The sequence below is a fragment of the Rhinatrema bivittatum genome, chromosome 12 (assembly GCF_901001135.1).
Source record: "Rhinatrema bivittatum chromosome 12, aRhiBiv1.1, whole genome shotgun sequence".
NCBI lineage: Eukaryota > Metazoa > Chordata > Amphibia > Gymnophiona > Rhinatrematidae > Rhinatrema > Rhinatrema bivittatum.
This window is the reverse complement of record NC_042626.1, coordinates 62,793,232-62,817,567: the sequence shown is the minus strand read 5'-3', so window position 1 is coordinate 62,817,567 and position 24,336 is coordinate 62,793,232. Positions and strand designations below refer to the sequence as shown.

At 44.0% G+C, this 24,336-nt stretch overlaps 1 protein-coding gene across 1 annotated transcript in view; it reads left to right on the top strand.

Moving 5' to 3' along the window:
* Window positions 1-16,014: 16,014 nt before the first annotated feature.
* TMEM218 (transmembrane protein 218) overlaps window positions 16,015-24,336 on the top strand; it is a 36,418-nt gene continuing 28,096 nt past the window's right edge. Inside the window, exon 1 of the mRNA XM_029574125.1 lies at window positions 16,015-16,404. Within this exon, the coding sequence (XP_029429985.1) occupies window positions 16,349-16,404 (56 nt within the window). The 5' untranslated portion in view covers window positions 16,015-16,348. The remainder of the gene's footprint in view (window positions 16,405-24,336) is intronic.

Sequence of the window (24,336 nt, the reverse complement as noted above, 5' to 3'; positions counted from 1 at the left end):
TGATGACCAGGCACTGGGAAGCACAGGTTCTTTTGAGGGACACATCACTTTAAGTCCAGGGGTTTTCAAGCTTTTTACCCTACTTTCTGAAGGGAGGGAGGTTGATATGGCCACTTTGTCTGTGTGACTGTGGGTGTGTACGTCTGTCCCTACTAAAAACTTTTTTTTTTGTGTCCTACCCCCACCAAAAATTTCAGAGGATGTCAAGGGGGACATGAAGATTCTGACAGGTGTATTCTATTTTATTATCCCCTAATATGTTTGGAGGTTTTGCATATATTCTCTATCTGAGCCACACCAAATTTTTCTGGCATGTCAGAGGATCCACAATGATCACGAGGAGGGTTTTTGTTTTTTTTAGGTCATTCACATAGTCCATGGATTCAAGTGTGCAGTTCTACCACACAGTACCTTTTTGGTTTTCTATCCAATTAACATTTAATTTTCAGGACATGTCACGGTGGAATGAGGATTCTGACAGAGATCCAGCTATTCTATGAATACATGCACTAACTGTCAACATTTTCTTTTTCATGAATAAAAAATAGCGTCCTTTTAGAACCCAAAGTGTTTGAAGAACAAATTAGATCTTGTCTTCAAACCCTCGTTACATTTTGCCATTTGTGGATGGCCCCGTGAGCGGCTGCACTCACCCAAATGCCGCTGGTGATTCCCACATGGCTGGATGCTGCCACTGATAGCAACACAGCCATACGCCACAGGCCTCCCTAGCACGCACACCAACGTTTTTAGATTTAAAGGGCCTGCAGCAGGAAAGCTCCCGCGGCACCCACTGATAATGTCACTGATCCTCTCCTATATTAGACTCTTCAGACGTCCCTCCAACACCTCAGCAAATGTCATCTAAGTCTGTCTTCAGCTCCAGCCTTCCTCCAAGCTGGCTTTGCCCATAATTACAGATTTCTGGACTTTCTCCCAGTGCAAAGACTTGTTCACATGACATCGGCACAAACTTTAGGGCCCTGCCCCTGAAGTTGCGTCACTTGCACCATGGTAAGAGGGGTTTCATGCTCACGCTTGCAACAGGTTGCTGAGACTATGAGCTCAGTGAATGGGTCTCTGCAACGAGTCATTGCTGCGGTGGTCACCCAGATGCAGAAGCAAATTGAAAGGTCTCTTGAACAAGTTCATGCAACAGGCCCAGCAGCAACTCAACCATGTAAATGGCTTACTACAGACCTTGTCTCAGCACCTAGATATGATGCAAGCCCAATGTCTGGGTCCTGTCCCAGTAATAGCTTTGGTGACTCCCACGCTGGTACCCATCTGGACCATGGAATCCATGATTCAGCTCCCACCACCTCTGCGGTATAGTGGTGACCCTGGGCCTAAGGGGTGCAGAGGGTTCCTTAATGTTTGCAGAATGCATTTCAAGTTACAACCGGCCTGTCTTTTTTCTAATCATGTCAAGACTACATATATCCTTTCCTTCTTAGATGGTCCTGCTCTTGCCTGGGTCTCTTCCATGTGGAAACTAGATGACGTACTACTCAGAAATTTGGATAACTTCACACAACAGTTTTGCCCGATCTTTGACCAACCCAGGTGTGTCTCGTCCACTGCCACAGAATTTCTTTGGATCCATCAAGGCACCTGCTCTGTGTGAGAGTATGCAGTGGAATTTTGTACCTTGGCCTCTGAACTCAGTTGGTGTGAAGATAGCTAGACTGCCATTTTTTGGCAAGGTTCATCCTGGAGAATAAGAGACGAAATAGCAGCTCGGGACTTCCCCTCATCCCTAGAAGTACTTATCGCCTTGACTATTCGAATAGATCTGAGATTTCAGGGATAAGCTTGAGAGATGAAGGCCTCCCTTCAGACTATCCCAGTAGGTTCTCAGCCTTTGACTCCCTTGCAGCCCGTTCCAGAGCCAGTGAGGGTCATTGCCATCGAAGAACCCATGCACGTATGCAGTACACGACATTTGGTAGATGAAAACCAAAGGTGAAGATTATACAATCTCTGCCTCTACTGTGCAGTACAATGACCTTTTATTAGCCGTTGTCCCGAGAGACCAGACACCCCCAGAAGGAGAAGTGTAGTTAGGAGGGGAGTTATTCACCACCTGGTGTTCTCCCCACAATTAATGATCCTGATGTCCCTCACCTTTGGAAAAAACTTAGTAGACTTTGCAGCCGCCGGCAACTTTATTCAGGAATTGCTGTTACATTAGTGCAAATGCCCTATTACCAGTAGATTACTTACTGTGTTATTTTTTTCTATCTAAGGAGAACCCTTACTCAGTCATGTAACTATGACCACTTTGACTATCACTTTGCAGATTGGGTCCCACCAAGAAACTCTTCAGTTCTGTGTGCTACCTAAGGCATCCAAGCCCACTTGTACTTTGATTACCCTGACTCAGACCCCATCAACCATCCATTGACTGGAGCACCTTACAGATCAACCAGTGGGGTCCATTCTGCCAAGAGCATTGTGCTGCCTTGTTCTAATCCCCAGGTGTTCTGCTCCAGACCACCTTGCCTGAAGTACTAGATCTGCTGCTTCAGTATACATCCTATTCCAGCTTTTGTTCTGAGTCACGACCAGAAATCCTAGCATCTTGAAATCCTGCTAACCACTCAAAACCTCTGAAGTCCATTGCCATGGAGGTAGAAACCCCTGCTAAGCCCGCAGGGGCTGTCCATATTCAACCCAATAATCTCGGAACCCACAAGTCACGTCTTTGTCATTTCAAAGGATCCTTGTCTGTAGAATGGTTTGCGAATAATTCTTCAGTTCAACCTCGCCCTGGACATCATGTTGAACCCCCCCTGAGTCCTTCATGGTAAAGATGTAACTTCAATGTCTTCCTAGAAGCTGAAGAAAAGATGCTTGGGGAGGGGGCTTAGAGGAGGGGGTACCGTTATGTTTTGCTGCTCACAGATAGCCCCACAAGCGGCTGCACTCACCCAAATGACACCAGTGATCTCCACACAGCAGGACGCCGACTCCAACACTGCAGGATGCACAGGCCTCCGTAGCACATGCAGACGCTGCCAGATTTAAAGGGCCCACGGTGGGAAAGATCCCTTTGTGCCCTCTGATGATGTCAATGATCCTCTCCTATATTAGGCTGCCTCAGACATCCCTCCAATGCCTCAGCAAAGGTTGTCCAAGTTTGTGTTCAGCCCCAGCCTTATCTTCAATCTCTGCCAGAGTCTTCATCTTCAGCCTCAGCCTTTTCCACAGTCTTCAGCTCCACATCTGTCTTCAGCTCCAGCCTTAGTCCAAGCCAACTTTGTCCATAATTACAGATTGCTGGACATTCTCCTAGTCTGGCCCATACAAAGACTCATTTGCCTGCCGTTGGCGCAAACTTTAGGGCCCTGCCCCTGAGGTTGCATCAACTGCGCCATGGCAAGAGGGGCTCACGCTCTCAAAACCTCTTCACTGGGTAGGTCATCATCTTTTAAAGTCTAAAGTACTGTATATAGTCCCAGCAAGGAAAACTGGAAATAAAAATTCAGATGCCTTCACCATGAGTGTGACTTATTTCATAGGTGATTCTTCAGAAACAAGAAAGCTATTCATAACCTTTGCAGCTATGACAATTTTTTCTATCTGAGGCTGCCTGGAGACCTTCAGCAAGATATGATATGTAAACCAATGATGTACCACGAATACTGGTATAGAAAAGCTATTAAATAAATAAGATAACCAAGAAGGCAAGGCATTAGGACAGGAATGGCCAACTCCGGTTCTCAAGAGCTATACACAGTCCTGGTTTCAGGATATCCACATTAAATATGAACAGGATATATTTGCATCCAATGGAGACAATGCATGAAAATCTCTCTCATGTATATTCACTGTGAATATACTGAAAACCAGATCTATTTATGGCTTTTGAGGTGGCTCTACTGAGACCCACACACCTTCCTGACTTTGTTGCTCAGGTAAGTCTAGAGTTTAATTTTAAGTTAGCCATAATATAGTATGCTTTTTCTTGCTGAACATTTTTTTTGTAATATCTGTGTTTGCTTGTTGGAAATCTCTTTATTTTTTCCTAACTATATAGATATTTTAAGAATCTTTACAAGTCTGTAAGTAGACTTTTTCTTGCTGAAGATTTTCTGCATTGTGTGTATTTACTTTTTTGTAATCTCTGTTTTTTTCCTAGCTATATAGAATTTTAAGAATCTTTGCTAGTCTTTATGTTATTGTGTTTATCAAAGGGGAAAAAGGGGCTTGTTTATGCCCTCCCACCCTATCCCACCCCTACAGTGTTTTCTTCTTAAATTGTTCTTCCAAGGCTTAGGTTAAGTGAATAAGACCCATGTGCCAATCTAATAGCTTGTATATTAATCACTATTAGTGGACTATCTTTTATTCAATGTAACATGGTACTTATGTCCCAAGATCTAACATTTAGAGGATTAAGAGTTGTCCAATGTGCTTTCAGTTCAAAAAAGCAGAAAAGGTGACTAGCAAGCATAGCAAACCAAAGGAGAAAAGTTGGAAAGTTCTTCATGTCAAAAACAATATTCAAGCACTGAAATGTAAGGAACATGGGGTAGAGAAGAAGAATTATGATCTGTCCTTAAAAAAAGATGATGCTTCCACTAGTATAGGCTACAGGCCTCCAATTCAAAAAGAAAAACCGGACACTGATCTGGTTGAAGACATCCAAAAAGTGGGAAAGAAGGGAGAAGTGTTGCTAGTGGAATATTTTAATCTGCCGGATGTGGATTGGAGTATCCTTTCTGCAGAACCTGCAAGAAGTATAGTGGATGCCCTTTAAGGGACTCTGCTCAAATGGTAATGGAGTCCATGAGGGAGGGTGTGATACTCAATCCAGTGCTCACAAATGGTGATAATGTTTCTAATGTCCAGGTAGATGCTCACCTGAGCATCAGTGATCATCAGACAATATTGTTTGATATTGCAGCCAGGACAGAGAGAAGTCACACAAAGATCCAAGTTTTGAAATTCAATAATACAGGCTTTGTCAATATGGGGACGTACCTGGAGGAAGAACTAGAAGACAGAGAAAATGAGAAAGGTGAAACAACAGTGGGTCAAATTAAAAGGAGTTATTACAAAGGCAACAAGTCTACATGTTAGAAAAGTAAAGAAAAATAAGAGGAAAAAGAAACAATCTGATTCTCAAAGGAAATAGCTGAATAAAATAAAGGCAAAAAGAACAGCATTCAAGAAATACAAAGGATCCCAAAAAGAGAAACATAGGGAAGATTATCTGGTGAAACTAAGGGAGATGAAGAAAAATCAGGAAAGAAAAAGGTCAAGTTGAAGAACGGATGGTCAAAAATTTAAAGCGAGGTGACAAAACATTTTTTGGATATCTCAGAGAAAGGAGAAAGGCCTGAGGTGGTAAAGAAAACTTGAAAGGTGGCAAGGAGCAATGTGTGGTGAAAGACGAAGAAATAGCAGAAATATTAAACAAATACTTTAGTTTAGTGTTCACTAAATAAGACCCAGGAGAAAGAGCATTGCTGGACGACAAGACCATGGATGGGAGTGGGGTAGATGCAGCCCCATTTACAGAAGAGAATGTATGAGAAGAGCTAGGAAAACTGGAAGTGGAAAAAACCATGAGGCCAGATGAAGTACATCCCAGGATACTAAGAGAGCTCAGAGATGTGCTGGTGGATCTGCTGAATAAATCCCTGGAAATGGGAGTGGTGCCTCAACATTGGAGAAGGATGGTTCTGATCCTGCTTCACAAGAGTTGTAGCAGAGAAGACTGGAAACTAGAAGTCAGCCTCATCTCGTTGACTCTACTGGAGGAAAGGATGATGAACTATCATCAATGTGAAGGTCTGCTGGTCTTGAGGCAGCATGGATTCACCAGGAGAAGGTTCTATCAGACAAATCTGATTGATTTTTTTGATTGGATGACTAGAGATGTGGATAAAGGAATAGTGGCTTGATATGATTTATTTGGATTTCAGTAAAGCTTTCAATATAGTCCCGCATATGAGGTTCTTGAATACAATGGGAAGCTTGGGATTGGGCACCAAGGTGGTGGAGTGGATTATAAACTGGTTGACTGACAAGAGACATTGTGTAATGGTAAACAGAACCTACTCTGAAGAGAGAACAACGTTAAGTGGAATACTACAAGGATTGGTTTTGGGACAAGTTCTGTTCAATATCTTCATGAGCAATATTGCAGAAGGGAGAGAAGGTCAAGTTTTCCTTCTATGCTGACAACATACAAATTACTCTTCTCATGGATACTCAGCCTTCTATTGATTTGTCTGCATTTAATGGTTGTCTAGATTGAGCTGCTGTTTGGCTCTTTCAGCATAAGTTATAGAAGCACTTTGGTTTAGCAGTAGATCTAGTACTTCATCCCTTGCTCTGGCTATGAATGGTATATCCATCCCCTTTAAAGATGTGGTAATTACTCTAGAAGTTCAACTAAATTCTCATCTCTCAATGTCTGCTTACATCTCTGCTATAGTCCAGAACAGTGGTTCTCAACCTTTTTTCTATTGGGACACACCTGGCACATAATGTTTACAATCTACCACTAACCATCCACAAAATGTGGGGGTAACTCAAATCTCAATCAACCAAACAACCCACACACTAGTTAAACCTTGTCCTCATTAAACAAAATGTGTTTTAAATCTTTTTGAAAAAATTTTTGAAAACACCAGTGTCCCCCAAATGTGAAAATTTTGTATAAAATGATATTAAATATTTTTGAAGTGTTGGATGATGCTTCATATAAATGCCAGAACACCAAGCCTTGGTGTCTAGCTCAATTTTTGTATTATAATCATGAGCACCACCTTCCACCACTGTTTAATTTTACAAAAGAATTTTTGTTTATTTGTTAATTTATTTGTTCTGTTTTTTTATTGTATATTATTAAAAATTAGTGTTACCTAACCAACTTTCAAATTCTATCTTGATGTTTAAACTTGAGCCATTTAAATGGTTAGGAACAACCGCATGAAACACTGTGTGCAACAAGGGATTCAGGTCGCCAATCATTTAAGAAACAGAAAATAACTTAGCTTGCATTTGTATTGCACTCAAAGTCCAAAGCACGGATCTTTTTCAGTGGTACTTGCCCCAACGAGGCCCGGTTTCGACGAATCTTCTTCAGGAGAGCCCACTCAAATTATATCCAAAATCTTTGAATGAATGTAACCTTTTTAAATCAATGACGAGCTCGTTTAAACGCTGCTCCCTCCATTTCCATCTTCGAAAAAGATGGCAAACCTGCTCTCCCTTGTCAGCGTCCCTGGTTTAAAGGGACAACCATCACGTGATTATACACATGGCTGAGTATCCAAAGGACTCCTACTTCCTGGAACCAGCTCATAGGAGGGAAGGCCAGTCAATCAAATCATTTAAACCTGAAGGTGTCTCAGTTTTTAGTTTAAAAATGACTGCGCCATTGGTTACACACTGTGCTGAGCACGGTTACAGTTTTGATGATTTAAAATGGACTATTATTGAACAGGTCATTGTGAAATCCATGTGGGACAATTTGACTACTATTCTTAACCGAAGAGAACAGTATTGGATTTTTAAACTAAAAACTGAGACACCTTCAGGTTTAAATGATTTGATTGACTGGCCTTCCCTCCTATGAGCTGGTTCCAGGAAGTAGGAGTCCTTTGGATACTCAGCCATGTGTATAATCACGTGATGGTTGTCCCTTTAAACCAGGGACGCTGACAAGGGAGAGCAGGTTCGCCATCTTTTTCGAAGATGGAAATGGAGGGAGCAGCGTTTAAACGAGCTCGTCATTGATTTAAAAAGGTTACATTCATTCAAAGATTTTGGATATAATTTGAGTGGGCTCTCCTGAAGAAGATTCGTCGAAACCGGGCCTCGTTGGGGCAAGTACCACTGAAAAAGATCCGTGCTTTGGACTTTGAGTGCAATACAAATGCAAGCTAAGTTATTTTCTGTTTCTTAAATGATTGGCGACCTGAATCCCTTGTTGCACACAGTGTTTCATACGGTTGTTCCTAACCATTTAAATGGCTCAAGTTTAAACATCAAGATAGAATTTGGAAGTTGGTTAGGTAACACTAATTTTTAATAATATACAATAAAAAAACAGAACAAATAAATTAACAAATAAACAAAAATTCTTTTGTAAAATTAAACAGTGGTGGAAGGTGGTGCTCATGATTATAATACAAAAATTGAGCTAGACACCAAGGCTTGGTGTTCTGGCATTTATATGAAGCATCATCCAACACTTCAAAAATATTTAATATCATTTTATACAAAATTTTCACATTTGGGGGACACTGGTGTTTTCAAAAATTTTTTCAAAAAGATTTAAAACACATTTTGTTTAATGAGGACAAGGTTTAACTACTGTGTGGGTTGTTTGGTTGATTGAGATAATGTTTACAGGCATGACACACTGAACACTTGACCATCACGGGGGTAAATGTAAACATGTACTCTGCATTCACAGGAACCCGCCCCCATTCCCAAACAATAGATGCAGAGCAGAGCTATACAACTTGCTGTATACAAAAGATATTCTGATTCTGGTGCTATCTCAGGCACATTGTAAAATACAAAACCTGAAAAAACAAACAAACAAAAAAAGCCCTCAGCACTTGTATAGCAAACCTTCCATACCATTGCAACACTAATTCCAAGAACTCAAACAGCAATAGCCCTTCCTTTGAAAAGGCAGCAGTGCAGCACCAATGCATGTCCTATTGAGAATGAGAAAATGCAACAAAGAAGATTGATACAAATCCCTACCTACTAGTAAATATTATGAACGCGATAGGAGAGCCCTACGAAGGGCGTAGAGGCACAATCGCTTGCTCCTGAGAGAGAGTGTGAGCCCTTGGGCCTGAGGTGGCTCAGGGAGGAGCCTCAAGACACACGAGTGAGGTAAGCAGGTACAAGCATGGGCAGAGCAAGAACACAGGAGGAGGATGAAGTGGGTCAACCCTCTGTTGAACCAACATGTACTGTAGATGACAGAGGGCAGGGAACTCTGAGGCAAGGTACCGGAGTAGGAGATTCCGGACCCGACAGAGTCGAAGAGTCAGAGTACATAGGGAAACAAGGACTCCTGGAACTTGGACGAGAAAAGGACTCCTGGATTGGATGAGATGAGACTCTCGAAGACATGGAGACTTGGACAAGATGATACTCTAGAAGACTTGGACAAGACGATACTCTTGGAGACTTGGACAAGGGGATTCACTTGAAGACTTGAATGAGGGGAGACACTCAGAGACGAACAAGACGGTACTCTTGATGACTTGGACAAGGGGATTCACTTGGACTTAAACGAGGGAAGGCACTCGAAGACTTGAACGAGGGGATACTCTTGAAGACTAAGAAGAGACGAGGCTCTAGGAGATGGGAGAGTGCTGTCCCTCAGGGCACCCTACACAGCCCAACATAGACTGGTCACGGACCACCCTGTCCCACTGCGCGCCCTACACAACCTGGAAGGTTGGACACGGACCACGCGGAGAGCAGGATGTGCACAGGATGGAGAAGAAGGTCCAGGCAGCACTTGAGAGAAGTCCAACTGGAGATGATTCTGGTCACCTGAAGACTGACACCGGGGATGTTGGATGTTTCTGCGAAGGATGACTGAAGAGAAGTCCGGGGGACAGCAAGTCTGCTGGCGAATACTTCAGGAACGCGAGAGGGGAAGCCTCAAGCGCAGGTCATCTGGACCTCAGAATGAGAAGACAACTGGACATCAGGGTCTCTGGACATCTGGGATGATGGACACAGGTGGAGTGGACTACTGGATGAGTAGAGATAAGAAGGTCGTAGAGAAGAGGATGACGACATCAGGACGAAGGACATCTGAACAACTGGATAGCTGAACAGAGGACATCTGGACATCTGGGCGACAGGAACATCTGAGACATCAAGGTATGGACAAGGAACTCCGAGGCTTATGGAAGGAAAGCCAAGGGCTAGAACATACCACAAGGATGATCTGACGAGGGATGAAACCTGGAGCGTCGGACGGACATCAGGAAGAAGAAGACATGGAACATGAAGTCTTCCGGACAAAAGCAGCAAGATAGACCACGATGGAAGCGGTGGAACTCCATGGAGGGTGAAACTCCGAAGATGGATACTGGAGCAGTAGTAAATCCTAAGATGGTGTAACTCCATCCGAAGGCACTGAGGAACTGAAGCAGTGCCTATTTATAGGGCAGGACCAGGAAGAGCCCTGAAGACTTTATCAGGAGGGAACAGGAGGACTTCCTGTCCCTGGACCTTTAAAAGTAGAAGAGAGACACGCGGCCCGCCCCTAGGGGAAGCCCCGGAGGAAAGTGGGCGGAGCCAAGGCCTGCAGCAGCATCCTGCCGTGCTGGTGAGGAAGAGGTAGGCTGGAGGCAGCTCCTGCCGCTGAAGAGGAGCTGCGCTGGGGCAGGACCAGCCCCAACGAAAAGGACGAGGCTGCGGCGGCTCCCTGCCGCAAAGAGGAACTCCAGCAGCGGCATTCGAGCCGCGGTGGAGAGAGGAAACCCCTGAAGGAGAAGTCGGTGGCGCGGCTCCAACCGCGTGGGAGGAAACAGCAATAACAGCAGTGGCGGCGGCAAGGCCACAAAGTTAAAGGGAGGCACGGCTTGGCGGCAGTCCAGGCTGCGGTGAGGAGGCAGTGCTGGAGAAGAGGTGAGGGCCTATCCGCAGGATGAGGTCCGTGGACAGGGGCGTAACAGTAAAATACCTCACCTCAGTCACACATACAGATTTGACCTTCAACAAATGCAGAATAAGAGACCTCAAATTACAAATGTGGAGTCAAAAACTGGAATGGAAACCTCAAAAAGCCAATCTGCATGCAGTGCAAAACTGGAGAGCTAGAAACAGAAATAAATTTCCTCCTACACTAAGCAAAGTACAAAGATAGAAGAATTGCACATTCCCAAAACTGATATTATGGCTTTTGCACCCTGACATTCCCCTTCCATGCCTCCATCATCCTTCACTTTTCCCACTTACTCCCTTTCAATCATCCACTCACACTCATATCCCTGCCCAGCATTCCTGACTCCCCACATCCTCTTCCCTGTGCTCACTCTCTCCCCTGCTTGACTCTCCCTACCCCCTTCATCCCATCTCTCTGCCTGCCCAGCTATCCTGACCCCACCCCTTCCTGCTCAGCAGCCCCACACTCCCTCTCCATTCCAACTTCATCTTCCCAGTATCCCCTACCTCCTTTCTCCCACCCTCCACAGGGTGAAGAGATCAGCAGCAGCATCATTCCCAGACTCAGCAGGGGAAGATAAGGTTTGTGTCCCATCAGGCCCAAAACAGCAGGATCTGGCAATGTCTCGATCTGATCTGGGTGAAGGAGGAAGCAGCCTCCCACTGGGCCAGAAAGAAGAAAAGGAAGTGAGAGTAGGCTCCCATCAGGCCCAATGTAAGAGAAGTCAACCAACTCCCACCCGGGCTGATAAGGAGGTAGCCATCTGCTAGCCCTGCGACAAAACTCCCAGAACCTCGCAACACACTAGTGTGTCCCGACACACTGTTGAGATTCACTGTCCAGAAGGCTTTCTTCTATTTTAGGCATATCTGTTGCATCTATTAATCGATTCTTCTGACTTAAAATTATTAGCCCAAGCACTTGTCATGTCTAAATTAGATTACTGTAATTCCTTTTTGCGTATTCCAAATTACCAAATGAAATGTTTTGAAGCTTCTCAAAAATACTGTGGCAAGGATCATTTAAGGGTTTAGAAAATTTGATCAGATTTCTCCTCTTAGAGCAGTTGCATTGGCTTCCTGTCAATTATTGAATACGATTTAAGATCTTATGTCTAGCATTTTGATCTTTACACTCTGGTATCCTGGTTTATCTTTCTAAACTTCCTTATACCTCTATCCGTACCTTTGTTCTTCACAGAGGGATTACCTTCATCTCCCATCTCCATCTATCATTTGCGTCGACTCCACTAGAAAATCGTCCTCCTGCTGTCAGGACCCTGCAATTTGGAAGTCCCTTCCCCTGGATATCTGGGCTGAAACAGACTATTTAAAATTTTGAAAGACATTAAAATCATGGCTTTTCACCCAGACTTTTAGTAGTCTAAATTAACATCTGTTGCAACAGCTTGCTTTATTGTCATCTAATTTATTTTAAATATATTTTACTGATTCTTAAAGTCAAATTAAAGTCCATTGTCCAAAATATTGAGTGTACATCTGACTGTAGTTACAGGGTTTCTTTCTGTGTAGGTAGCTGTTCTTATTACAGACCTTTGGGCAGAGCCCATGGTGATTTTAAAGGCGCTTACTCTTCCAGCGGCTGTGCTGTGGGAATCCTAGTGGAGGGGTCCCCTTTGCTTTGCAAAAATCCTACCTTTAGAAATCTTCTCTCCTGTGGATACCCAGCCTGTCCAGTTTCGTTAGTCGGAAATCTGGATGGGATCTCCTTCTCTTGCTCTTCCTCGGAATCAGTTGTTCATTCTCCTTATCTGTTACTTTAAATTATTTCTCTAGTAGAAAAATCTGGGGACCAGGCTATTCACAGCACTGCAATCCCAGTGGGGACGGGGGATCCAAAAACCTCCCCACTACTCTTTAGTCCAAAAATTACTTTAACTCCTAATCTGGATAGCTTCTCTGCCTCACTGTCTCTTGCAGCAGGATCCAACTCTAGTGCTTGCCTATGTAGGGGCCGATGCAAAAAAAGTGCCCTGAATGCATGCTCTGAGTGTTCAGCGCCCGCTTTCCTAATGCACCCCCAGGCATCTCTCCTAGGGGCACGATGCAATATTTAAATTAGGGCTTGCGCCTCCTTGACAGTGCGCACCCGAAAGAGGTCCACTGTTGGTGGCTGTCCGCCGATTAAGAAAACGGATGCTGAATTTATCGGTGTCTGTTTTCTTAACCGGCGCACATTCACGGGTTAGGAAAACGGACACTGATAAATTCAGCATCTATTTTCCAAACCTGACTGCTGGCACCGTGTCTGACCTGCCCTAAGCTCCCCCCAGCTCAGGGCAGGTCAGGAGGAGTGAATAAGTCAATATTAAAGTGTCAGGCACTTAATATTTATTTATTTATTTATTTATTTGAAATCTTTTCTATACCGTCGCTCAGTATATTACCGTCACAACGGTTTACATAGAGGCACATATAGTAAATTGTACATGCATCTGTTCTTATTATTAGTAATGGAGGTGCCTGATAAGCTCGGTAACAATTTCACAATAATGGCTATTTGTTCAGTGTTGTCTAATCTGACCTGTGACTACAATAAAGACGGTTAGATTATACATTCAATTAAGAGGTGTAAATATTGATTTATTCACTCCTTCACTTATTGCCGATTGGTCCGTTTACTATCACATGTCAGTGAAAGGACCAATCCCCTTTCAGGACAGCCTTCTGAAAGGTGTCCTGAAGGGGATTGGTCCTTTCACTGACATGTGACAGGGAGGGAGCTTAGGGCAGGTCACACGGCACACTATCAAAGAGGGAGATTTTTTTTTTCCTAGCTCTCTTTTGTGCTCCAACTTAATATTGCCATGATATTAAACTATTTAGGCTTTAGATCTCATTAACAGCAAACCAAACTCCCTCCATTAACAGTTACATTGAGATGCTTAACAAAATCCTGCCAAAAACACACTCAGAATCTTCGAAAAACCTGCCATCTCATAACAGCACTAAAATCCAGAACTCACTCAGCAACAACCCTTCCTATGGAAGGGCTGCACTGCACTGCATATATAAAAATGGGCTCTAGAACATCAATTCGTCTCCTACTGGAAAACAAAACAAATTGGACTGCTACAGATCCTTACAGAAAAGTTAAAACTTTATCAAAATCCTTCTCTGTCACACATGAGGATTACAGATAGATCCTAACCAAATACAGAATATATAGGACTACAAACCTGAATGTAACGGAAAAACATAACTGGAAATCACATGGAACAGACCTGGGAACCTTTGAGTCCTGGTCACCCTAAGATTTCTGTGGATTAGTTGTCACACTTCCCAGTTCCAAGAGGCCTATCCTCACCTCTCGACGCCAGGTCCAGGCTGCGGCCCTTCTTGCTCCGGTGGCGCTTGCTGGATCTCGTTGTGGTCCTGCCGCTGCCCTGCTCTGGACTGCCCCTCAGCTCCTCCGCGGCCGAGGGACGCCGCCGCATCGACCCCCGCATGGGCCGCCTCCCAGCCGCGGCGAGGGAGCGACGCCATGCCAACTTGCCTGGTCCCTGCCCCTAGGTGCGCACGCGCGCCACCAGTCCAGATTTAAAGGGGCCACGGCGGGAAATCTTCCCATGGCCCCTAGTGATGACGTTGCATGTCCCCGGTATATAAGGCAAGCCCCGACACTCAGAGCTTGCCTTGGCAACGGGTCTCCTCGTTCTCTCTTGCTCGAGTTCCTGAAGTTGCCGTTCCAGTTCTCCTGTTCATGCTGCCTGTTTCTGACCTTTGGACCAGACCTGACCTCGCTTGCCGCTGCTCGCCTCTGACCTCTGGCCCAGATGTGGCCTCGCCTCGTCCCTCAGCTCTCCTGACCCAGGCCTGGCCACGCTCTCCGCCTAGCTTGGCCTACTGGACTGGATCAGTGCCGTCCTTGGCTTCAGGCCTCCGACCTCTCTCTCTTGGTTACCACCGTGCTCTCTCGTCTACTCCCTGGGATCATCCACGCAGAGGCCCCACCTAAGACCAGCCGGCCCCGATACCCAAGAGCTCAACCTGTGGGGAACGCGGGCTGGTAGTGGCAAAACTCCAGCTGGCCTCTGCTTCCCATCCGGCTTCACCACCCGACGGTGAGGACCAACACCACTTCGGGCAAGGGTCCACGAATGCAGCATTATTTGGGGGGAAAGATCTCAGCACTCCTCTCTTCCCATTCCTTTCCCCAGGGACAGATGCAGGTCCCAAACCTTTCACTCAAGATAAGTTTTTAGTTTTAGTTTTGATTGCATACTGAGAATAAATCCAACAGAGATGTTTTTGGAATAACATTTAATAAATAAAAGATGACTGATTTGTTTATGCCATTTATGATCCAGTTTAAAACCCATTAAGAGGCATAAGACCTTAGAGAATACATTTTCTGAATCCACCTTATATAGGTCAATATTCTTTAGTTAAAAACTTTGCCCCACTTTTGTGTGGGCTTTATTACAGTGATCTTATTGGATGTACATATTCGTAAAAAGCCATTTCTGCCTGTAAAGTTGTTTTAGCTGCAGGAACTGCTTTGAAAAGTACTCTCTAAAAGCCTTAAACTAAAATTTCAATACTTCTCACAAAGTTTTAGAATATCTTTTCTTTTACATCTAGTTTAAAAATTTTTCTTGGCAACCAGTAACACTATTTTGTCTTAAACATTTTTCAGTAACTGTCAGTTTTTCAGTTTCCATAGCGCACAATAGAACCCAGAAACCTATGTAGATAACTTTCATAATTGTTATGCTTCTCTTATATAAAAAATAAATAAATAAATAATCCCGGTGATTTTCTAACATCTCTTAACCTCGAGACTATGATCATTTTCAGGGAAATCAGCATAAATTGAAATAAAGGGAGTCGTAGTCATACCCTTCTGAAATACAACGAGAGTCTATGAGGAGATATTAAGCGGGGGATCTGGTTTCCATATCTGATGTTTTATTCAGGTTTTAATAGAACCATAAGTTAGAGCTCGTCCAGACCTTTACAATGAAATATTACATGTAAATATAGGTCGCACAAGGGCTAAGTCATTGGTATTTGAATTGCCGCTCCTATGATAATCGTTACATTAGGATTTCATTCATTCTCCTGCTTGTAAGTGAAATCGTCAGAGATCCTTTGGTGAAGCAGCTGTACATTAATTTGCCTGCCTGATTTTTTTTTTCCCTTAGTTGACACTCAAGGGGAAAAACGTTTTTCTCATTGATTTTACACGTACTGCACCTTCCTGCATCTTCAGCGATCCAGTCTAATTCCCCTTTTACAATTTTTACCTGCCCTCTCAAAACAAATAAGAAAACAGGCATCAGGTTAGACACCAGTGCCCCTTCCTTTCAGGACCCCTGTCCCCTTAACACACTTCCTGGTTCGCCAATTATAACATTTATTTTATTTGCTGTTAGCCGTTTTACTCTGTTTTTATTTCTTTTTATAATATTCCTGAATACTGTCTCCGCTCCCAGTCCCTCTCTCTCTCGCTAGTCTTTCTGACCCCTTAGTAGCAGGCGAGCAGCTGAATTCAGTTCGTTGACTGTTTCTCAATCTCTGCTTAGCAACGGAGATTTAAGGACTCATGCACTCTTAAACTAGCGTGACTTTTCCTCTTTACAGCAAATGCATGCCTGCTTTAACGGTTTTCCTGACCTAGTCTGTCTCTTTTGTGACTGCCAGTCTGTGGTGCATGTTGCAGCTAACAATTGTCAGATTTTTTTTTTCTTTTTTAAAAGGACCTGCCAGGTAAATATAATTGTTTGAACCTCTTGACTCATATTCAGAGTACCATTGCTTTTATTTCTACAACAACAGTTATTTAAAAATTTCAGTATGTAAACAACGTTATTAAATCCGCGATGCATAGCAGTAATGGAACTTCATATTTAAAATGTTAAAAAGTGTTGTGTTTTCACGACTGACACTGGTGTAAAGAACATAAGAAGTGCTACAAGTCCATTGAGCCCAGCATCCTGTCTCCGATAGTGGCCAGTCCCAAAAAGTAGATTCAGTTTTTGGTTGCTCACTTCCTATGAGACTAGTGGTGGATCTCCCAGTGTTACCTGGTTAATAACAATTCTATTTTTTTATTAGCTCAGAGAATCAACATTTATTTTCCCATCACACCAACAATTCTAAATCTGGCAAACAGTTTTTGTGATGGGAAAATAGATTTTGATTCTCTGAGTCCATAAAGTGCTATTAAAAGCTTGATTTGAGGAATAGCTACTGCTATTACTGGGTGCTTGCCAGGTACTTGTAACTTGGACTGGCCAATGTTGGAAACAGGATGCTGGTCTTGATGGACCCTCAGTCTGCTGCAGTATGGCAACTTACTATGTTCTAGCTATTTATGGGGACTTTTCTTACAAGTACTTGTCCAAATCCTTTTTAAACCGGTATGATTTGCATTTGATGTAAGAATGTCGGTATATAAAAGGTAAAATAAATAAATAAATAAATAAATAAACCAGCCATGCTAGTTGCCTTTACCACATCCTCTGGCAACAAATTCCACAGCTCAGTTGTTTGTTGACTGAAAAAAAAAAACTTTCTCCAGTTTGTTTGAAATCAGTTACCTGTTTGCTTCAAGGAGTGTTCCCTAGTTTTGGTGTTATTTGAAAGGGTAAATATCCAGTCCCTGTTTATCTGTTCCACCCCACTTATGATTTTGTAGACCTCTATCATATCCTCTCCTCGGTCGTCTCTTCTCCAATCTGGAGTCCTAACCTCTTTAGCCTTTCTTTATAAAAGAAATGTTCCAACCTTCTCTACCTCTTCTAATTCTGCTGTATCATTTTTGAGATGGAGTGACCAGAACTGCATACAGTACTCAAGGTCTGGCTACACTGTTGATCTATATAGAGGCATTATGATGTTCTTTGATGCTGTATACTAAGTTGAGGATTTCAATATACTGTTCTCAAGGACTTCAAGATCCTTCTCCAAGGTGGTTACGTCTATTGCATAACCCATCATTATGTATCTAAATTTAGGGTTATTTTTTCCTAAGTGCATCACTTGACACTTATTCACATTAAATTTCATCTGCCATTTATTTAACAAATTTATAGCCCGCTAAGCTACAGACTTTAGTGGATAACAATATCACATGTATAATGTCAACAAAGATACAATATACATTAATATAAAGTTAAAATACAAAGCACAGAAATTAACGAACACCATAACAAATATATTTCCTAGCATCTAGACAGATGGATTCAGGACCAGTTGGTTATGCACCTCTACCAGCAGATGGAGACAGAGCAAACTGATGTTACTGTATATATATATACTCCTGTAGTGACAGCCTGCCAGCATTCTCCATCTCCAGTAGATGGTGGATGTGCATTTCCCTACTGGGGATTACTTCAAAATTTAGAGAATTAATTGGAGATTTGAATTGTCCACTCTCCTGTGGTGATACCAAATGGTCGTTCCCCAAGTTGAAAATTCCTGAGGTGATTTCCTTGGGCCTTCAGATGAGTGCCTTGGTCCGGTAGCTGGTTCTTCAGCCGGTGTGAACTTAGCTGAATAAAGCAGTGGGTGCAGGAAGCCAAGTGCAGCGGTCACGATATATGCCCTCTTCCCACGCAGCTGGAGACTGTCTCTGTACTCGGTTGGGAAGGCTGAGCTCAGGTAAATTTAGACAAAAAATTCAGAGACAGAATAGAGGGGTTGTTATAGGACTTCCTCCGGTATCCGTGCTCAGCATGCAGTTCTGACGTTTGTTCCCGATCCTGTCGGGGTTAAGGGAATTGGGCAGACTGGTGGGTTGAGAAGCCTGGGTGGGTTAGGCCCCACTGTTAGGCTTCTTTCTGTGCGCTGTGTGGTAGGCCATGGCAGTATTTTTGCGCACATTTTTCACAGGACCATTGGTGTGCGCAAGTGCGCCCAGCTGTGCGTCCGAATTGTGCGCCCAATTTCTTTTGGGCACACTGCATGTGCCCACATTCTGGCACATATCGGTTGTGCACCCGGGTTTGGGGTGGCGACAGAGTGCTTAGTTTTGCGGCGCATAAGTCTTGGGACACCTTAATTTTGTGCATTTAGATTTTTTTCAGCGTGAACTCAGCTGGACGCACATCTTCAGTCACCTGTTAAGCGAACTGACGGACTAATAGTGCCAATGGCTAAGAAACCTAAGTTCCTTCCCTCTGTGCGGCCTGCCATATACGGGCATCTCAGCCTGGATCATTGGTGATCGGTTCTTTTAGGAAAGAATTTGGTAAGCTGGGGGCCATCATTTACGCAAAAATTTACGTATTGGCCAGTTCTTGCAGTTGAGACGGTTATGTAGTAACAAAGAAGAATTTTTCTTCCAAGCAGAAATCTTGGCGAGCAGATTATTACAGCGGGGCAACCCTATCCAATATATAAAGAAAGCTTTAAAATGAATTTCCAACATAGAACGCCATTGGCTTTTATTGGATAAGGTATGTGAAGATAGCAAGTCTTCCTTAGTTTGCACAGTACCGTTTTCAGACAGAGCTACTTTGATTTCATCTCTCATTACTCGTCATTGGTTAATCTTGAAACCTCATATGGAGGTATTTGAAGAACGACCCCTGATTACTTATAGTCGGGGGCGAAATATTGGGGATGTTTTGGTACATTCTTTGCTAAAAGAACCGATCACCAATGATTTGAATCAACCCCATGGTCATTGGACCTGTCAACAATGTTCAGCATGTGATCAAGCAATTACGGGGGAAACATGGGTAGATGCTAAAGGACATGCACATAGAGCTTTTCAGTATACAGATTGTTCCTCCACACATGTAATATATCTGATTGAATGTCCGTGTAAATTGTATTATGTGGGAAGGGGGATGTCTCTCTCTCTCTTATTGCAGGTGAGTTAAAATCACGTCAGACCAGTAGGTCCTGGAGGTGAAAAGTGAAGGGTTTGCACTGGAATTTCGCTGTATTCTTCAGGAAGTGTTCATGGTTCCCCTTGCCATTCCCCATGGAAGCAGGAGGCAGTGAAGTTCACTCTTCAAAGGCTCCTCAAACTGAGGGCTGTGGTTCTGTTGCCCACGTCTCAAGAAAGTATGGGGCGATATTCTATTTATTTTGTTGTGCCCAAGAAGAAAGGCTCCTTTTGTCCCATCTTGGATCTCAAGAGGGTCAATCGTCACTTGAAGGCGACTTATTTTCGAATGGAAACCTTACGCTATGGCGATGCAATCAGGGAAATTTCTGACTTCCATGGATCTGTCAGAGGCTTACCTTCATATTCCCATCGGATTGGATAATCAACGCTTTCTACACTTTGCAGTGTTGTGGCGCCATTATCATTTTCGGGTACTGCCTTTTGGTCTAGCCACCGCTCCCAGAACATTTTCTAAAGTTATGGTGATGGTAGCGGCGGCCTTGCAAAAAGAAGGAATCCTGGTGCACCCGTATTTGTACAACTGGCTGATTCATGCCAAGTCTCAGGAAGAGAGCTGCTTGGTGACACACAAGGTGATCTTATTGCAGGAGCTCTGTTGAGTGGTGAACCTGACCAAGAGCAATCTTCAACCATCTCAGTCGTTGGAGTATCTGGGGGTCTGGTTTGACATGGAACAGGACAGAGTTTTCCTACCGGAAGTTCGGATCCAGAGATTGATGTCTCAAGTGCGTCAGTTGATGAACACCATACGCCTAATAGTGCAGTCTTACCTACAGGTACTCGGCTTGATGGCAGCTGCCCTGGAAGTGGTGCTGTGGGCAAGGTCGCATATGCGTCCTCTTCAGCGCTCTCTGCTATTTCATTGGAACCTGCAGCCTCAGGATTATGTGGTTCTGCTCCACTTGCTGATGGAAATCTGCTCCCAGCTCCAGTGGTGGTTGCAGGAGGATCATCTGAGAAAGGGAGTTCCCTTGTCCTCTCCGGCCTGGTACTTACAATAAATGTGAGTCTCCACAATTGAGGGGCTCACTGTCTGGGGTGCTGGAATGACGAAGAGTCCCGCAGGAACATCAATCACCGGGATGCCCAGGTGGTACGGCTGGCATGATTGCAGTTCAACCACAGGCTGCGGAATCAAGCGGTTCATGTGATGTTGGACAACGCAACGACAGTGGCCTATATCGATCACCAGGGAGGAACCAAGAACCAGCAAGTTTTGCAGGAAATAGACCAGCTGATGGAATGGGCGGAAGGTCATATGCAGATGATCTCGGCCTCTCACATTGCAGGCGAAGACAACGTAAGAGCAGACTTTCTCAGCAGGGATAATCTGGATCCAGTAGAGTGGGTGTGGTCAGCCGAGGTGTTTCACTCGGGTCTTCCGTTCCTAGACCTGCTGGCAACTTCTCAAAATGCAAAGGTTCATTGCTTCTTTAGTTGCAGGAGAGATCCGTGGTCCCTGGGAATAGATGCTCTTGTACTCTTGTACAGGTCTGGCCAGAAGACAGATTGCTTTATGCTTTTCCTCCATGGCCCTTGTTGGGCAGGATAATTCACAAGATAGAAGACCACAGGCAGGGGGGAAAGACTGATACTTCACTTTCAATGCATATCCAGCATAGCTCTCAGCTTCAACGGCAGGGGGGAAAGAGGAAAAGAGGATTTATATTCAGGCAACAACCAACAAGGACTGAATAACATAGTCTGGGTAAACAAATAAGCATGGGTGTAGCTTGCTTGTTACGGCGGTTACTACCGCGAATCAATTACGCCTGATACTTCACTTGGAATGCAACATGGACTGAATTACATAGTCTGGGTATACAGATAAGCATTGGTATAGCTTGCTTGTTACGGCGGTTACTACCCCGAATCAGTTAAGCCTGATACTTCACTTGGAATACATATCTAGCGCAGCTCACTGCTTCAGCGGCAGGGGGGAATAAAGAAAAGAGGATTTATATTCAGACAACAACCAACAAGGACTGAATTGCACAGGCTGGGTAAACAAATAAGCGTGGGAGTAGCTTGCTTATTGCGGCAGTTACTACCCCTAACCAATTAGCTAGGTACTTCACTTAGATGCAGCTCAAGCACTGCTCTCTACATCAGTGGCGGGGGTGGAAGGTAACTAGAACCAAAAAGTTACTAATAAGGGCCAAGAGTAACAGATAAGTATGAGAAAAAAAAATAAGTGTAAAAGCTTGCTGGGCAGACTGGATGGGCCGTTTGGTCTTCTTCTGCCGTCATTTCTATGTTTCTATGGTGGCGCCGGACTGGCCCAGGCATCTGTGGTATGCGGATTTGTGGCAAGTCCCAGTGGAGGCCCCCCTTCGTCTTCTGTCGCACATGGATCTGTTTCAGCAGGGACAGGTTCTTCATGAGGATCTGACTTGATTCTGTCTTACGGTTTGGCCCTTGATAGGGCTCGCCTGTTAAAGTGTGGTTATTCCTCTGCGGTGATTGCCACTTTACTCCGCGCTCGCCAGTTCTCCACTTCCTTGTCTTATGTGTGGGTTTGGAGAGTTTTTGAGGCCTGGTTTGAGGAGTGGGGTGTTCTTCCTCGTTCAGTTAAGATCCCTCTCATTCTGGATTTTTTTCAGGATAGATTGAATAAAGGCTTGGCCCTTAATTCCTTAAAGGTGCAGGTTGCTGCCCTTGCCTGTTTCAGAAGCCTGGTGAATGGTGTTTCATTGTTATCTCATCCTGATGTAGCCCATTTTTTTGAAGGGAGTGAAGCACCCTAGGCCTCCCTTGAGGTTACCGGTTCCATTGTGGAGTTTTAATTTGGTGCTGGACTTTTTGGCGGGCCCCATGTTCTAACCACTGCGTAGCCTTTCCTTACGGTTGTTGACTTTGAAGACTGTGGTCCTGGTGGCTATATATTCTGCGTGTCAGATTTCTGAGCTGCAGGCATTGTCTTGCCAGAAGCCGTTCCTTCGGGTGACTCCGGGGGCATTAGAGCTGGATACTGTTCCATCCTTCTTGCCTAAGGTAGTCTCGGACTTTCATTTGAATCAGTCCATTTCCTTGCCATCCCTGGATAAGGTCAGGGATGCGGAGGAGTTTCACCTTTTGCCCTTCTTGGATGTTAAGTGTCTCATCTCGCAGTATCTGGAGGTCTCTTTTTGAAAGACGGATCACCTGTTTGCTCTCCATGGCAGGAGTAAGCAGGGTGCTCTGGCTTCATGAGCTATCATAGCTCGTTGGATTAAGGAGGTGGTCATGGCAGCATATGTGGATGCTGGAAAGCCGTTGCCTACTCAGGTTAAGGCTCATTCCACTAGGGCTCAGGCAGTATCATAGGTGGAGGTTAGCCTGTTGTCTCCTGTTGATATCTGCCGAGCTGTGACATGGTCCTCCTTACACACTTTTTCCAGGTTTTTCCAGGCCCGGGAGGATGCAGCCTTTGCATGTGCGATGTTGACTGGATCAGTGGCAGCCTACCATCTTGTTGGAGAGTAGCTTTGGTGCATCCCACTGGTCCTGAGTCCATCTGTCTACACAGGAAACTGAGAAATTACTTACCTCATAATTTTGTTTTCCTTAGTGTAGACAGATGGACTCAGCTTCCCACCCTCGGCTGCCGCATGAGTGTGTCAATAGTCCTTCTGTGGGGCTCTGGGTCCCAAGGGATTATTGATAAGTGTTCATCCAGTCCCTAGTTTGGGGTACCTAGAATCTTATGTGAGTTCACTGTTTTTAGTTTGTTGAGTACAGTTCTGGTTATCTGTTTTTAATAAAGGTTTTTGCTAGTCTGTCCACAGTTGCTTTTGAAGAGAATACTGGCAGGCTGGGGTCACTGCAGGATTATATATACTGTGATGTCAGCTTGCTCTGTCTGCATCTGCTGGCAGGAGAGCATAAACCCACTGGTCCTGAGTCCATCGGTCTACACTAAGGAAAACAAAATTATCAGGTAAGTAATTTCTCCATTCCATAGCTAGCAGGATGGATTAAATGTGAGATGCCCGCCCTCCACCCTGGACAGCAGACTATCGTACTCTATCAGCTTGGATAGAGATTGAGTAGATTCTAGAACCAATGACCATATGGGAACTCCTGCACATGCTCAATAGAGCTCAAAGCTCTACTAGCTCGGAGAGACAGTTCCATCCTGTGCTGCCTGATGACATTGCCACAGATCATGTCTCATTCATCCTGCTATCTATGGAAAACACCTTTACAGTAGGCAAACTTTCTTCTCAACACAAGCTGTGGAACCTGTTTCCAGAGAATATAAAATAAGAATGTAAGAAGTGCCATGCTGGTTCAGACAAAGGTCCATCAAGCCCAGCATTCTGTCTCTGACAGTAACCAGTCCAGGTTACAAGTACTCACCTAATCCCCAATAGATCAACTATTTCTTGTATCTCATTCCCCGGGATAAGCACTGGCTTTCCCATGGCTAATAACTGTTTATAGACTTTTCCTTCAGAAAGTTGCCCAGTCCAATATAAGAATCTCAATACAATATACTATTATGCAATATTTGTTATATTATTTTCATTTACTACTTGCCTTATGTCTTAGATCTTTAGTAAGTGGTTAATATGCATTGGAATATTTCATTTGATATATTTTAATTCATGTTTATGAATAATATCCCTGTAAACCGTCAATATGTGTTGATTTATAGTTATGAATGTTACTTCTGTAAACCGTTGTGATATTGATATGGAACTACAGAATATAAAATGTTTAAATAAATAATCCTCTTTTGAATCCCGCTATGTTAGTTGTCTTGACTACATCCTCTAGCAATAGATTCCATAGCT